This window comes from Triticum dicoccoides, chromosome 1B (genome assembly GCF_002162155.2).
Source record: "Triticum dicoccoides isolate Atlit2015 ecotype Zavitan chromosome 1B, WEW_v2.0, whole genome shotgun sequence".
In the NCBI taxonomy this organism is placed as follows: domain Eukaryota; kingdom Viridiplantae; phylum Streptophyta; class Magnoliopsida; order Poales; family Poaceae; genus Triticum; species Triticum dicoccoides.
In genome coordinates, this window is record NC_041381.1 from 15010698 (window position 1) to 15027903 (window position 17206).

The 17206-nt window shown below is 44.8% G+C and overlaps 1 protein-coding gene across 1 annotated transcript; it reads left to right on the forward strand.

Moving 5' to 3' along the window:
• The first annotated feature begins 8228 nt into the window (after positions 1 to 8228).
• LOC119299592 (NADPH-dependent aldo-keto reductase, chloroplastic-like) lies at positions 8229 to 12358 on the forward strand. Its single transcript, XM_037576779.1, has 7 exons — positions 8229 to 8339; positions 8462 to 8512; positions 8656 to 8732; positions 8826 to 8913; positions 11211 to 11486; positions 11579 to 11827; positions 12275 to 12358. The coding sequence occupies exons 1-7, from the start codon at positions 8229 to 8231 to the stop codon at positions 12356 to 12358; spliced, it is 936 nt and encodes a 311-aa protein (XP_037432676.1).
• The last annotated feature ends 4848 nt before the right edge of the window (positions 12359 to 17206 follow it).

Sequence of the window (17206 nt, forward strand, 5' to 3'; positions counted from 1 at the left end):
GCTGCCCGACGCCTCCTCCACCACCACCGGAGCCAAGGTAAGATTTTTTTTCTATTTTTCTTTGATGTTTAGATTTAGGTGTTATTAATAGGTTTAGGTTAGTGCTAGGTTTAGGTTTAGATAATTAGAAGAAGAAGAAAGTTAAAAAAAATACATAGAAGAAGAGGAAAAAGGAAAAAAGGAAGAGGGTCGTGGATCGCCGGTCGCGGAGGGGATAGATGGTGGACCTAGTGGGTCCCGTCGGTCCCGACGCCGTCGCCCATGCCGAGAATCCCCCGGTCCGAGTGTTGACCCGTCGACCGTGCGTCGCCATACCAGAGGGCGCCTGGGACGAGCGGGTTAGGAGGTTCCTCGACGTTGATGGAACCCTAAATAGCAAGTATCGTCGGTGCGAGATACATGCGGCCGTCGGTATCGAACAGTACATCCACGTTCCACAAGTGACGCCGGCAGAGTCGTTACGGAAGGAGCCTCTTTTTGTTCCTTTTTATTGGCAGAGTTCTTATGGAAGGAGCCTTTTTTTTAAGAAGCGAATGGAAAGTTTTTTATTTCACAATGTTGAACGTGTCAATGCTATTTTTTTGGACGGAATCATTTGTGTTAAGCAAGTTCTCTATTATTGGAAATAAATTTTGCAATTCAGTGGCGTAATTAATTTTGACGATGTGAATTAATGAGAAGCCTTGAAACGTGCGACCATGTAGAGGATCCGAGTTGTTTTTCCTTTTTTTTTTTAGAGAGAGAGATTTTTTACCTTTTTTAATTGCCAGAAGATTTTATTCCTAGAGTTTCACTGGTCATCAACCGGATTTTTTTTCCTTTTTTATTCGGTGGAGTTGTTATGAAAGAAGGCTATTTTTGTTAGGAATGGATGGATGTTTTTTCTCTTGCTTTGTTTCACAACATTGGACGTGTTAGGTGCATTTTTTATTGTGATGGGACCATCTGGTACGCAAGTTTACCTTTTATCTTAGACGTATATTTTACAATCCAACGGTCTAATCAATTTTGATGATGTGGATTAATAAGAAGGCTTAAAAGGTGCCTCCAGTTAGTAAATAAGAGATGGTTGGCCCATTATGCCGACTCTGTTAGTGTTGCTCTAAGAGCATGTGTATACGTTGGCCCAAATTGCTCAAAGTCCAGCATTCCCATGGAGTGCGCTCTTTGTTGGGCTTCACCAGTGCCACATCGGGGACGTTCACGGCAGGGTGGGTGCGTCAGCCATGGAAGTTTTCTAGTGTGGGCACGGGATTTGGGAGAGAAAATGGACTGGAGATAGATGTGCCACTATGCTGGCCTTCACGACATGTCCACGCGGATGCAGATCCAGTCCAAATTTGAACTAGAAATATGTCACGGTAGACAGCAAAACAGACATCAGTCCATTTACATAGCCGCGCCGAGCTGTGGTTTTTGTCTGCGTGGATAGAAGCAAACACGGGCGAACGAAATGCATAGGCCCGTTGGATCCATCCTAGAGAATGGTGACCGCGGTAGGGTTACACCGTTACACCTTTGAGTCACCCCATTTCAGACAACCTGAGGCGATCATTCATATTTTATGTCATTTTCTGGAGAAGGCGACCATTCATAGTACACGAGCATCGACCAAATGCTTTTCTTATTCCAGCAGAATATTCAAAGTACACGAGCTATAGATTATCTGTAACCCGACTGAGCGGCACATCATCACAGATTTATTATATACTTATATAGTATAAGCCGTAGTGATTGGGAATACTGGGATACATGCGCAACATCGATGTATATTGGAGTTGCACTACACGCCGGGGCGTTTTAAGCTAGCCGACGATGGGGGTCTTGACGACAATGCCAGCTGCATTGGAGATGAGGATGACACGCCTAGGGTCAGGGCGCCCTGGCTGCCTGTTGGGTTCCCTTTCCATGATTAACGCCACCTCGACATCTGGCCTGTCCCGGTTGATCAGGTGTGCCGCGGTGGCCACCGGCAGCCCCACCGCCTCTGGCCATGACGACCTCGATCCCCTTCCTAATCCTGCGAGCTCCGCTCTTCCCATAGTTTCAAGGAGGATGTGCTCAACTTGTGGTCTGCGTTTGTAGGATGTGAAGCAACGATGAGATCAGGCGGTACTTGTAGGAGCATTTGTGACTGAGCGTGAGGTGGACACGATGAGCATTTGTGAGTGTGAGATGCTTCCTTTTCATTTTTTGGAACTCTGTGAGTGTGACAGGCTGACGCTTGATAATGAGATGGTGCATCGGGTACACCGGTTTCGCTTGGTAGAGCTGAATATGCAACCGTCTGTTTCACGGGTGCATCGTCCACACCGTTGCCAAGTGCAGGAATCAACGTTGCAAAGTGTCTGATTGTTCCGGGCATAAAACAAAGTTTGAGTTTATTAATCGCTAGTGTGAACTAGCTAAGTAGCATTGTCTTTTAGGGAAGACCATCATGACATTAGAAGGATCAATTGGTGCAGACGTTATGAGAGTTTATGTCATAAGCATATATCAAGCTAAATTATGGCAACTTTGATGGCCCATCCCAAAGCTTTTGAGCTATCCGAGAGCAGCTCGCCAGAATGGTTGTGTAGGGTTCCAGGCGTTGATATTCTCTTGACTTAAGGCAAACTGACTTAGAAGCAGCCAGTGGTGGAAATAGAAACAATTGTTAGGTGTTATGAAGCTTACCTAGTATATGTGGCTCAGTTCCAATTTTAAAAATTGTATACTAAGGAGTATTGTTTTTTGCGGGCTATATGTACTAAGTATGTACATCAAACTTTAGGCCCTCTAACAGGCAACCTTGTTAGATTGCTGGCTATATCGTTCGCAATAGCTGACATGTGGGCCCTCTAACAGGTCAGCCCACAAGTTTGAACTCAAGCCGGTAATGGTTAAAGGTTACCCGCATCCTCGTGGGTAATTACTCTATCAGGGGACGGGGATGTGCTAGCGTTAATAGCCACGAGGAAGCTGGTGGGTCAAATACCTTACCCAGTGTGTAACATGGGGATGGGGATGTGATAGCATTACCTGTGCCCGTTACCCTACTTACCTATGAAGGCCTTACATGTGGGGATTAAAATAAGTAGACCCCATATAATTCCCACCCTTACCCACCCAAATTTTCACCCATCCCAAACCTTTGGCCAAAAATACATAAGAAAACCCTAACCTAGCCACAACATATTATTTATTATGCTAAAATTCTATTTTTCTCTACATAAATGTTACTAAAGGTTGTTGTTGATTGCGTGTATGGGTTTCCCCACGGGGATAAAAAACCGACGGGGATGGGGATGAGAATATTTTTATCCCCATGGACGGGTATGGGTACGAGGACGGGCATGGGAAGGTTGTTGCGGGGACGGGGATGGGGGTCCAATACCCGCCTGGGTAATCCTTATTGCCAGCCCCGGAGTCTGAACCAAAGTAAGAGGACTTGCTTTCAGAGTCTAGGCTCGTTACTACATCAAGTCTTCAAAAAATTTCTGTTTACGACACTGACGTGATATCTAAATAAATAAATTGACCATAATATCTAGAAAGGCAAAATACTGTAATAAAATTATTGCTATAGAATCATTTTTTCGAGAAAATTTCCAATCTATTCATCTTCAATCATGGTAGTACAATGGACACTAGAAATAACAAAAACTACATCCAGATCCGAACAACACCTAGTGATGACTACAAGCACTGAAGCGAGTCGAAGGCCCGCCGCTTCCATCACCCCTCCCTCGCCGGAGCCAGGCAAAACTTGTTATAGTAGACAGCCGGCCCATAGGACCAACGCACTAAAATAGCAACCGTTGCCGATGAAGAGTAGCATAGATCAGAAGGATTAACCCTGAAAACTCACGGAATTAGACGAACAACCACAAGATCTGAGAAAATGCACCAATGACAGATCTGCAAGAGAATCAGTTATTTACGAGAATTATATTAACATTATTTTAGTGGTTAAATTTTAAACTGCAATACAATTTCGTGTAGAGTAATGAGTATTTGAGACCTGAGTATATTGTATAACTTGTTGCATGCAACCACTACGAATTTACCGATTAAGATCAACTTTTGAGCTTGTTGCAACCGAGTAGAGTGATTAGTGACAGGCCACTCTTCATCGCACGAGCTTCTGCAGTATCAAGATTTAGGTCATGGTTGGCAATTTAGGTATGTTCGCTAGTGCTGTAATTTTACCATTTTATTTTCTGCATGTGGTTCGGTGGTGGAGTGGTGAATGCAAAACTCCGCCCAATAGGTTTAAATCAAGTTTCTTTGCATTTTTTTTAATTTTGGGGACACCCTTGCACAGTTATTCTATAAATAGAAAGCAAAAACATGAATTTCACCATGTTTTGAGCCCTGGCTGATATCCATTCCTAAATACTAAATTGACAGTCTTTACCATTTAAATCCCCCACCCCACACGTCACGCGTGTTGCTCAATTTACTGTTGGCATTCTCGACCCACCAGCCGCCGCATGGCTGCACCCTTCACGCCATCCTAGTGGCTACCGCTTTATCACTACTGAGCGTGACCTCTAATACTTCCATGCCACTCTGGAATGCCAGTTGTGAGGCCCGTCCATCATGCACCTCCTGATAGGCATGGCATAACCCCCTTACACCACAACATGCGCTCTCTTATACCCTTTTTTTGTCGGGTATCTCTTATACCCTTTCGTGGCAGGTGTGGTGGCTCCGGGAGGAATTACTCCAGACACAGCGGTAAGACACCTCTGATGTGTTTTGTGCCTTAGTTTACATATCATAGTCATGCTTATATGATAATTGACGAAATTGGTCCGGCGCACGTGCATACATAGCATCTACATGTAGAAGGAGTGTACATGTAATACCATGAGGGTTATCGATTTTACTATATATATCTGTGTGTGTTTGCTTGTGATACCTTCGATGAAATTTGAAAAGTTGTCTCACATCATATCATATTAAGGATAAATAATTCAATTATATAAAATATCTTTTTGAGGGTTGAGAGAGATTGATAACAAGATCGGCGAGAGAAAGCAAAGATGAACCTAAAGGGAAATTACTACGCCAGCCATATTGCCTAATTCAAATATGTTATATATCTTGTTGTCTATTGAGCGCCCATCTTCACAGAATGATGGCTGACATCGACTAACAATCTTTGGCCTTCCCGATCCTAATAAAACTTAAATTTTGATGTGCCCGACCGTTGCATTAATAACGCTACTGCAACATTTATTTTCTTGCAGTCAGTAAAGAAAGTGCAAAAATAGTCCTACATTTCAAAAATTGCAAATAAACAATTATGTGCAACAACCCCCTTCCACTCGCATAAAATCAAGCTCACATACACCATATGAACTAACCTCTTAACTAATCACCATACACCAAACCATAATTAACATCAGTGCGTTTTCTATGGGACGATTGGAGCATGTCGTGTCATCCTGGTTGTGGACCACATGACCTCTTTTGTTTTGAATTTAGTCTTTGAAGTCTCATATATACTTTCGACGAGGGAACAATGGATATATAGATTAATATATATTTGTGCTTCATTACATTAATCAATACGGATGATCACACATTATTTAAAGCGCTACCAACACCAAGCACACAGCACCTAGCACATTCATAGTGGGCACAAGTGCAACCCAACTACGTTGTGCATCGAGCTAGTAAGCGGCCCTGCCCGTTGAGCGAGGTTGAGCTAGCCGACGACAGGGGTCTTCACAAGGACGCCAGCTTCATTGGAGAGGATGACGACGCGCGAGGGGTTGTGGCCCGGTGGCCATTGGCCGCCTGTACCGCCGGCAATAAATGAGATATCGGGCCTATCACCTTTGATCCGTACAACCGCGTTCTGCACCGGCCACCCCACCACCTCCGGCCAGGAGGTCTTCCAGATTCCGTCACGACCCTCACCAGCACCTGCTGGCTCGAGTCCTCCCATCATAACGCCCAGTCGATGAGTCTGTTTAACAATTGCTGGTAACTAATACCTAGTTGTACTTGTAGGTGCTGCGTGGTATTTAGGTCGTGTTGGTATAGTATTTATAGGTGATCAAGGCCTTGTCGTAATTAAGGTAAGCATGACAACAAGCATGACCAACGCATAATGACAACAAGTGAAAATATACTAGTCATGCATTGCACATGTTTGTCGGTGTCCTACAATACCATAGGCATGCATCGCGTGCACCGTCCTCCAGTGCGGAAAGCAACATTGTTAAGTCAAGTGTCGACATGCCAATCTTCAACATTGCAACATATCCCAATTTTGTGCGGACTGCCTCACTGTACCCATTCCCACTGAACATGCAACATCCTTACAATGCCACGACTATCCAGTGAGAATCAAGACAATAACAAAGAAGGGGCAACAATGAGGAAAAAATATGTAAAAATAATTGTCCTCATGCCATTATAGAACTCAAATGCTTTGCCCCTACTAAGGCCGATGAGACTGCCTTAGACTTGATCTTCTAGAAGACAGAATTGGGCATGGTGGAGAGGTAACGGAAGTTACATGTTTTTCACTCATTCCAAACATCCCACACGATCAAAATAGTGAGTGAGGCCATCGCTTTCCATGGCATGCTATTGCTACAGGTTAGGCAGGTCCACCAAGCTTCGATGGACAGATCAGATGCCAAACGTGGTAGCCAGATCCGAGAGGTCGAACAAGGACTGTGCCAAATTATAAACAGCAATAGTGGAGCGGCACCAAAAGAGAAGGTGGCATGCTGAGTCCTGTTCTGCTCACATTTCTCAAGCGCCGATACTTCAAGACTGTCATGCACAGCTAAAGCTTGCACAGCTTGGGTACAATTAATAACCTGGACAATGTTTAAACACGAGAAAATTCACGGTGTACAATTGCACAGCCGGAATGTAACTATTAATTTACTCGAAAAATAGAATTACTAAAATATCTCAGTGTTAGATTATGATTCCACCCCTGGTTTCTAGTACTCGTTTCATTCTGAGAGGGTACTCCGTGCATCTACATTGGAGTACAATCAGCTGCATGACCAACACTTTGTCTAATTCGAGGTGGAGTACCGACATGTGGCTCGCCAACTTTAGGGACACTAAAACTTGTTTGAGCTCGTCTCATGGGTCGAAGAAGAGTAGAAGACGCATGCGCACTGAGTGAAACCCTGGCAGAATCGTTCTAGCACCCACAGAGAGCGCCTTCACTGTGACATAGGGCCTCTCGCTTTGGATTGTGTCACCACAGCCGACATTGGCATGGCCAATAACTCCGGTCATGGTATCTTCTCGGACCCCATTAAGGCCACGTGACTACTTCAAAATATGTCTCGGATAATCTATAGATGGCAAGCAAGTCTAAGTGGATGCACATGACATAAGCCTCAAAAACTAATATATGTTCGTAGGAAGATCAACCATAAATCATCTGGCCGTCATATGCCGCTAATGTTATACTAGTGATGTATGGACTCCTTTTGGTCTGTTCAAGAAATGTGTCCATTCAAATTTTCGGGACACCCATGCACCTAACACTTCCGTCCTGATTTTTTTTGGAAAATTTTTGTACAAAAACAGCCTCCAATTGTTGCCTAAGTTCAAACCAAAAATATATAAGGTTTTGCTATGTCCGAAATGGGAGCAACCTAAACCGAGAAAACGTGGTTGTGAGTGCGTAGTGCATACACGTCAGCCATGTACATGCACATGTGGTCGCGAGGCCGATCCTACGGCTCATAACATGGCCGTGCTGTTGTGTTCCAGACTGAACGTTCGTGTGGAATATTAAGCGAATAACAAAAATATTGCCTCAGTGACAAGACCAATGCTAAGCTCTCAAGAGAGCCATGAAACAAGTAGGCATCAAAAAAACATTAATTGTAGGACTAGGTACGCTATGACAAAAAGGTTTCTCCACTGGTTTCTTCCATGACGGAGGGGGAGATGCCGGCCGATCAAATCCATCTAGAGGACAATGACCCGGCGGACAGATTAAAGCAGGTGCCACGGGATAATTTATCGTATATGTACCGTGCTGCCGTGCACAAACGCCGCCAGGTTTAGATTAGCTTTATTCTTAATAAATTAGATTTTCTCTTGGATTAGCTTTGTAGAAGTGTACCGTGCTACATACCAACAACCACACGCTAGCTGCTCACTCCTCTTCCTCTCCAATCTCGTGTCGTGCTACTAGTGCTGCGGACCAGCCGTTGTCGATCAATCTGTCAGCTCGTTGGGCGGTGGTGATGGCGAGGCACTTCACGCTCAACACCGGCGCTGAGATCCCCTCGGTGGGGTACGGCACCTGGCAGTCCAAGCCGGATGAGGTCGGCCGCTCCGTTTACGCTGCCGTCATGGTTCGCTCGGCCTTGTGTGATTTGGTTTCTTCAGCTAATTACTTTCCTTTGTCTAATCTCAGTTTCTCACCTTTGTCTAATCGTGAGAAACATGGATATGAGATTGTTTTTGAATTATGCAGGCAGGGTATCGACACATCGATTGTGCTAGGGCTTACCGCAACGAAAAGGAGGTAGGTGAACATTTATTTCTTTTTCGATGAAGGGACTTTTTCAATAAAAATGCTTGCATTCTTGTTGGCAATATTGTCTCCATTCAAACTGAGTATGAATTGTTGGCTTAAGGAAAGCATAACATTCGCTTTCGGATTATCAGGTTGGTTTGGCACTGCAAAAGCTATTCGAAGAGGGTGTGGTGAAACGGGAAGATTTGTTTATCACCTCTAAGCTATGGTAAGCTCAGAGCACTGGGATTGATCTGTTCAATTCACCTGCATGTATTTCTCAGCAGTTTAAGTTCACCGAGTATTTTGTCGGTGATTTTAGGCATGATCATCATGCTCCAGAAGATGTGCCGGAGTCGCTTGACAGAAGTCTGCATGACTTGCAGCTTGAGTACTTGGATCTTTACCTTGTAAGCATCTTCAATTTTATAATCACGTTTCACTATCCAGTTGCTCCAATCTTGCCGTTGTGTTGTACTATCTCACTTTGTGTACTCAATATGGTGATTTCTACTATACTTTTGCATGCTCGTTTCATTTTATTTTTAGGGAGCTATCTTTATCATTTCGAATAAGGCAGCTCAGAAAACAATGAGAAAAGCATACTTTTCATCCCTCAACTCTTCGCAGAGTCTAGATTTAGTCCCTCAACTACAAAAGCAGACAATTTGCACCTCCAACTCTTGAAACCGGTCAAGTTCCATCCCTCGACTCAACCGAAGCAGTATCCATGCTGACTCGGCATGGTTTTGAATGGGGCATGTCCACGTGGCAAAATTTCTATTTCTTTTCATCAATCTTTAGTGTAGACGTTTCGTCGAACAGTTGGCGTGCAATGCCGCACTGCACAACACCCGAGCATGCCCGTCAGCCGACGAGCCACTGCCGCCACCATCGGTGGCCCTGCTAACTAGCATGCACCGCCGGTTGCCCTGCTGGCCACTAAACACGCCGCTCCAAGCCGTCGTGTGACTCCGGGCCTCTGGCCGCAGGCACAACCACCTGCTGGCTGGCACACCTAGTTGTGCCATAGCTCTCCAATGGAGCAGGATGGCAGAAACTGCAGCCAACAGTTGCATCCTCACGAACTTGCACTCGAAGCATGACAAGATCAGGACGTAGCTCATCGAGGCCGGCTTTGTGTGGCTGATCTGCATGTGCAAGTACTCGCAACATGCCACCAGAGCTGCGCTCACACAACGCCAACAGAATTTGAAGGGCCGGGAGCCTGAGCACGCAACCACGAAGCATGTTGGGGTGAAGACGCACGGGGGAGTGATGCGGAGCCGCCGGCGCGTGGGGTCCCAGTCGCTGAGTAACACGAACTACGATGGGATGGACGAGTCGGGGCTGCGTTCGACGGCGAGGTACATGCCGAGCGTGAGCTTGTGGCCGACCGTTGCGGGAGGTCGGCGGAGACGAACTCGGTGGGTTATAGTAGGGGTGTTGGCCGCCGGAGAGCGCCCACCTCAACACCCGCACACCAACGACGAGCGGCAGCGCCTCCACCTCCGCCTTCGTACCACGCTGCTGGATCCAACCAGTGGCCCCATGCGCGAAGGTCGGCGACGACGGCGAGCACCACCACAACCATGAGGTGCCCCAGCCCGTCCACGACGGTGACGTTCTCCAGCCCAGTGGGTAGGTTGAGCCGTCAAGACCACCATGAACGCCAGCTTGCTCCTTAATGTACGAGCGAGAGGAAATGGGAGGCCAATTTGCTGGTCTTATTTGCCACGTCAGCCTAGACCGGTCAAAACCGGGGTCAACAGCACCAAAACCGGTCAAAATTAAGAGAATGGACGAAACATGCCCGGTTTGAAGATTTGAGGGTGCAAATTGTCTGATTTCGTAGTTAAGGGATCAAATCTATACTATGTCAAGAGTTGAGAGACGAAAAGTATACTTTTCTCGAAAACAATTGGCATTGTGATCTGGACTACACCAAACTCAAGATTTCTGGAGGTTATCATCGACAAATAAATATGTGTTTAATGTGTGAAAACACGGTCCTCTATTAGACTGCCTATAATAGGAGTATCATAAGCGGTATCATGTATGCAAACTAGGCATTTTTTAGGATGTGGCGGACAATTAAATAAGGTAATTGAGAATTTGGTATCATATCATGATACCGTATCATATTAAATTTTATACCACATTGTGTCATGCATGAGAATAAATGAAGCAATCTAAGATACTAACTTATGATTATGCATTAGTAATATTATACACTAATATCATATGCATCATAGTAGTAGATGATACTTCACGTTGCGGGGAGCCTTAAGTGGCCAGTCCACTACTTAGTAATTGCCTACTTAGTAATTCTATTGTTTAATGTGTCACGATCCCCTATTAAGTGGCCAGTCCACCGCTTAGTAATTGTGTTGTTTACATGCACGCGGGCTTCTTTTCTGTGATCTAGTCACAAATCCACATCCAACTAAAATAATGTCAAGCACCCACCACTTAACACCCATGCATTTCTGCATATGCTTTTTTTTTTATGTTTTGGTATGAGTTGGTATATTGTCTTGAGGTTGCATCTTGAATATATTATATATTTGAAGAATTTTACCATTATATTTTAGTTGAATTGTATTTTCCTTCGAGGTGGATTTAAGTGTTTACATGTTGGAGCTATATAGCAATGTTTTCATGTATAATTCGAAATTGAGTTTTTTAACGGTATGAAATTTTGTAGATCCATTGGCCATTTAGGCTCAAGAAGGGCACCAATGCAAGCAACCCTGAAAACTTTGTACTACCTGACATCCCTGCGACTTGGGGAGCAATGGAAAAGTTATATGATGCTGGAAAAGCTCGTGCAATAGGTGTGAGTAACTTCTCAACAAAGAAATTGGGTGACTTGCTTGTTGTAGCTCGTGTACGTCCAGCTGTTAATCAGGTGGAATGTCATCCGGGTTGGCAGCAAAGTAAGCTCCACAACTTTTGTCAGTCAACCGGTATTCATCTTTCTGTAAGTTCGCGGTGCACTTGGAGGCAGCTGGCTTTCTTATGTTTAAAATATACATGTTCTTATTATACCTGACTATGTATGTGTATTTGCAGGCATACTCACCACTAGGTTCACCTGGTACACCTTGGATGAACAGTAATGTCCTCGAAGAGCCTGTCATCACCTTAATAGCGAATAAACTTGGGAAAACTCCTGCACAGGTGGCCCTGTGCTGGAACATTCAGATGGGTCATAGTGTACTACCAAAGAGCCTGAATGAGGAAAGGATAAAGCAAAATCTTGATGTTTATGATTGGTCTATTCCAGATGACTTGCTTGCGATGTTAACCGACATTAAGCAGGTTTGTTGCTATTCTTAATACCTCCATACTTAAATGAGGAAAAAATTGCAATGATATTTTCTATATGATAGGCATCTTTATAAGATGAGATGGCATGTTGGAATAATACTATGTGAAAATACATAGCATCTGACAACTGAAAAACAAATCCATGTGTAAACATTCTGCAGAGTCTATATATTCTTTGTTGCTGTATCGTAATTTGGTGTAATCAAGTCTCTACAAAGGTCTTTTTTTACCTTGTTCGAGCATAGTAAAAGAAAATCCTCTTGACCCCTTGAGTTACCAATTGTGTTGTTCATTTTCATTCTTTTAGAAAAAGCTCAAATGATTTCTTTTTCATTTTTCTTGTTTTTTGTTTCAAATCAATGCATCTTGTTATGTTATTATTAAACTTTTCATAGTGCAGTGTGAGTGCATCTGATTACCTTACTTTGTGGCCTTCAGGTAAGGCAGTTCAGAGGTGACTTCACCGTTAATCCACAAAGCGTCTACAAGACCCACGAGGAGCTCTGGGATGGGGAAGTTTAGGATCATGTTTATCGTTAGCAACCTACGTACATTAGAACCTTGCACTTCACATATACCTACTGTGTGTTACTTTAAATGTTGGTTAACTTTTAGTTCTGGATCAAGATCATGTGTTGCTGATACGTGGACGATTTGCGCCTTTTATCTGTTATGTACCCACTTGTCAACTTGTAACTAGATTGTCAATATGCTGGGTAGCAAGTGCAAAACCATGTGAACTCATTCGGCCTCCACCAAGTGTTGAACGATCCGGGTGTTGGCGCAACGGGTGCTGATGATGGTTTACTATCATCGCAGGCCTCTCACACTTCCATCAAGCCCACCAATTGGAAGCCACACTCACTCATAAGCACAACATAGCCAACTCGATGGGAAGCCTATGTATATTGCCTTGGGTTCACCTATTGAACATTCACCGTGGTCGTGCGTCCACCTATGTGTTTCAAGGCTACCTATCTCGTTGACCCTTGACCTAAACCTTGCTGCTATTCATGTGTCATCTGATAGTACGGAGGTTATTTCATACATCAAGAGACCTTCACCCTGTGTTTATGCTTCTACCCTTTGGGAGATTGAATGTGGCCGACATTGTTTTGCATAGGTAGCTTTCGAAAATGAAGATCCCTCGCAAAAAAGAAAACATGTAAAGGGATGCCACAATGTAGCGGCGCATTTGCTTGTTAAAGCTTTGTCTACACTAGCTCCTGGGTGTCATGCTTGTTTTAATTCGATTCCGAATATTATTTGAATCCCTGTAAACATTTCAAATGAATATAGCCTTTCACCCCTAGAAAAATCCAATTGGGTTCCACATCCATTTGTGCATCTAATTATGCTTGTCGGCTTGCATGACTTTCCTAGTAAAATCACGCAATAATTTTCAGAGAAATTTGTGAACATCTTGTAGGGTAAACATGATGTTCAAGCAGCCTTGTTCACCACTACCCAAGAAGAAATTGGAGAGTCAAGGCAGAAAAGGCAAGCATAGTGGTCTAGTGACAAGGGCTGGAAAATAGTAGCTCGTAAACTAGCTAAATCATCTCCAAAAACCATGAGCTTAAGTAATTCCAACGCGTGCAATCCGGTGGGTTGGATTTGGTGCACGAGTCGCAGTTGTCGCACGACGGCCACATGTTCGCCCCTAAAGGCAGCATACAAGGTAAATAAGTTGCTACACTATCTCTCTATGCCAGGAGGGACTGGGAAATGGATGAAAAAAATAAAGAAGCATAGGCATTACCTTGGCTCTTGAGGGGCAGTGCTGTGAGAACGGCCAACGCGACAAGCAGCACCTGAGGCCTCATGCTTGGTTGCAAGGATGGGACTGGTTTGGAGAGAGAGGGAGCTTGTGCTTTGGGTTGGCTATGTGAGTGTACGCGGCTGACGAAAATGAGAGGAAAAGTAAGAATATGCAAATAATCAACTACCAGTCCTCGAAAAAAAGCGTAAAAAGCACTTGTTTGTTTCTCCTCTCCTATAGATGTCGATGTCGATGTCAACACATGCAAATGCTCAACATTCTCGCCTGCATTCAAATTGACAAGTTTAATTTGTGGTTGGTTTGCGTGGATCTTGTCATACCCGCAATTGACAAGATACAGGACGGTCTTTGTCGGGCGGCTCCATGAGGCGGCGCATGAGCGGAGCGTCGGAGGGGTGGCGCCGTGATGGGGAAAAAGGGAATGGAGGCTGATTGTGTAGGCTGGGCCGAGACAATCAGAACATATGCTATGTGTTAACTGTCAGTACAATGGTAACACACATTCCACTTGGTCTAGTAGATATATAGATTTTTTTTCCGATAAAGGGTAGATATATAGATACAAACTGGTAGCTAGTACAACTTCACTTCAGTAAGCCTTGAGATACAGTTACTAAACTGACATATGTGGTATTTCCGGACAAACAATGAACAGAGGCTAGGGGGCAAAAAAATCGAGAAAACGCAAACGAGTTTGTGTTTCATTGCATTGAACAGGAAGACGTCAAGGGTACAACCTCCAGGAAGGAGGGACACACGCGCGCACACACACGTCCTCACCAAGCGACTACAACTAGGTAAGGAGGTGCCCTCAACTACAGACACACAACGGCATTAGGCCTCACCCAGTCTAGCCTCGAGCCGAAGATGGCGACGCGTTGAGACTCGGAGCAACAAGGCAGCATCACCACCAGTGCTAGACACCTCCAGGGGCGATTGCAGCTTCAGGACTACCCAGGCCAACGTACCTCACACCAATGTGCCTAGGGAGTTAGCGGATGAAAGGCAGGACCGGACAGGAACTGGTGTAGCAAAATAGTGTGGCTTGGAGATGGGTGTACATAGCCAGATAGCTCAGCTTGCTTGGCACTCGGCGGCCGTAGAAGACCGACCCCTTCTCCGGCAAGCCCAGGTATGTCGGGTCAGGGTGCACGTACACCGAGAACAGTGCAGTGTGCCCATGGAAGAACCTCTCCCACAACGGCGCCAGTGGCAGCTCACCACGCACGAGGAACATGAACGCCACCTTAGGCGCGGGGAGCACCAGCGAGCTGATCCTCGGAGCCATGGACTGCCCGCAGCAGCAGCTCCTCGTCCGTCATGTTGTGTGGCATCACCAAACGCCCGCTTTTGTCGCCACCACCGCTGCCACCCAGTGCCAGCAGCCCCAGAGGTGCAGAAGTAGGTGCCGCTGAGTGGTCGGTGGAGGCAAGCCAGATCACGGTACCAATGGTGGAGATTGATTCCAGGAGGAAGGTGGACGCCATACCGAGCATGAAAGCTACGGAGAAGAGGAGGAACCGGGAGAGGATGTCCCATGGTTTCGCCGTGGCCGATCTCATCTGCGGCTTCCCCATGGTTTCGATCTCTAGCTGATTGGTGATGAACTACAAGTAACGAGTTAAGTACAGTAGCATGCAGCTTGGCTTGAGCTAGCTACATAATTAGCTAGGCAAGGGTTGACCCTTTCACTGCTTCTACTTTTTCACTTGCACGTCACTGACTTTGTGTTGATCGATGCATGCATATACATATATATTGACGTGCTACTACATAGGCTTGTCCATGCGTAGGCTTTAATCAACGGAGGGTACATAGGGGGCGCTAAATATGGGGAATGTATGCTTAGCAGACATTGGACGCCCTGAAATCCAGCAACCATTTTCAAACTGCTTCTTTGCTATGGATCGACGACTTACAAGTGGAGTATATAAAAAATATGAGCCAAAATCGAAGCAACACCTATCAAAAAGTGCACCCGGTGCCAACAGGGCATTGCCCCTTGTTTGAATGCACATATCATACTCACCCGCCCAAGCATCTCGTCCGTGGATTTTCTTTTATTTAGTTTAGCGTGTTTTGCAAGTATGGCCGGTAGTTTTGTACAAGTAACTCAATCAGGCGAGCATGACAATGCGTACCACATCACATTTGTTGATAAGCGTTTCTTGTGAGAAGACTTAACTGCATAGAGCGATCAGTCATTAATTAACATTGCACTTCTTTTGGGTATAGTACATCATGTACAGTGGAGATGACATTTTTTGTTGTGTGGCCCGTGCGCAAGTGCGTGTGTGAGAGTGCACGTGTTAGAGCGAGAGAAAGAGAGAGAAGGGGAGTCGACATAACCAACTCGCGCTGAAATATTACATGTTTACATGTGGAGAGATGAATAATCTCTAATGTTGCAGTTCTGTTGTTTTGTAAAAGACTTGGATTAGGCCATGCAACAAAATTGCATTGATCGGTGCACCAGGCACGTATATATAATGTACAGGAAGGGGCCACAACCTCAACTATACAGGAGAACTAGGAGGTGGACCCAAGACACAATATACACGCACACAATATATTCACATGTTTGAACATTGAGTGGATGTATGCATCAAAGTTTTATGCAATCTCTATTAAAAAAATATACTATTAGCATAAACTTTGACTTTATATTCTCGTACCTTCTGTATGCATTTGAGGATATCTCCAAGGAGTACACCTAACTAGTGACTACAATATTTTGCATAATACAAATCCGTTGGTGGATACAAAGACGGAGTGGTAACGTGTCTAGACCTATGGCCTGTAATGGCCCATCCCAGATTTGCATGTAATGGCACAAGCTAAGCCTGATTGAACAAGTCAACCATGTATTACTTTTGTCTTAAGAGTCTGGATAGTATATGTTCGTGCAGATATTTTGGAGCCATGGGAACAATCGGCAAACTGAACAAAGATGGTGATAAAATCGAAGCCTATCACGGGCCACTGTATTTTATATGGTAATAAAGCCTACCACATAACAGCCCTATAATTATGCTCCAGAACGAGAGGTCTATGCACCAACCAAATCCTGGAGTCTTGTTCTCATCTTGTAGCCGCAGTAGTAACACAATGAGCTCTGGCAAGACATCCTGGCCCGAGCTGGTAGGCACGCAGACCAATCCAGGGCTGGTGATCATCAACCACGACAGGCCCGACCTACAGATCGTGCTGCTGCAGGTGGGCACCACCGTGAGTCCACCAGGGTATCACGCTGAGCGTGTTGTTGTCTTCTTCGATGAGCAAACTGGCCTCATCGCAGCCGTTCCTGCAGTCGGTTAACTCGATCATATGTCCACGGTGCTGGCATGAGTCCTGGAGTTGTTTGTAGTGTGCCTTTTATGTTCATAGGCATTCACATAATATGTTATGGCTTGAAGAAACAGTTATCTATAAAGAATAGTGACTACAAGAGCGAGGCTTGTCAAATATATATACCTCTTTCTTCTTTGCTTATTTATATGTTTCTTTTATGAATTATACCATCTTGTGTGTAATATAATTTACAAAAGTGTTACCCTTTCACTTATTATTTTTTCATGATAAGATTC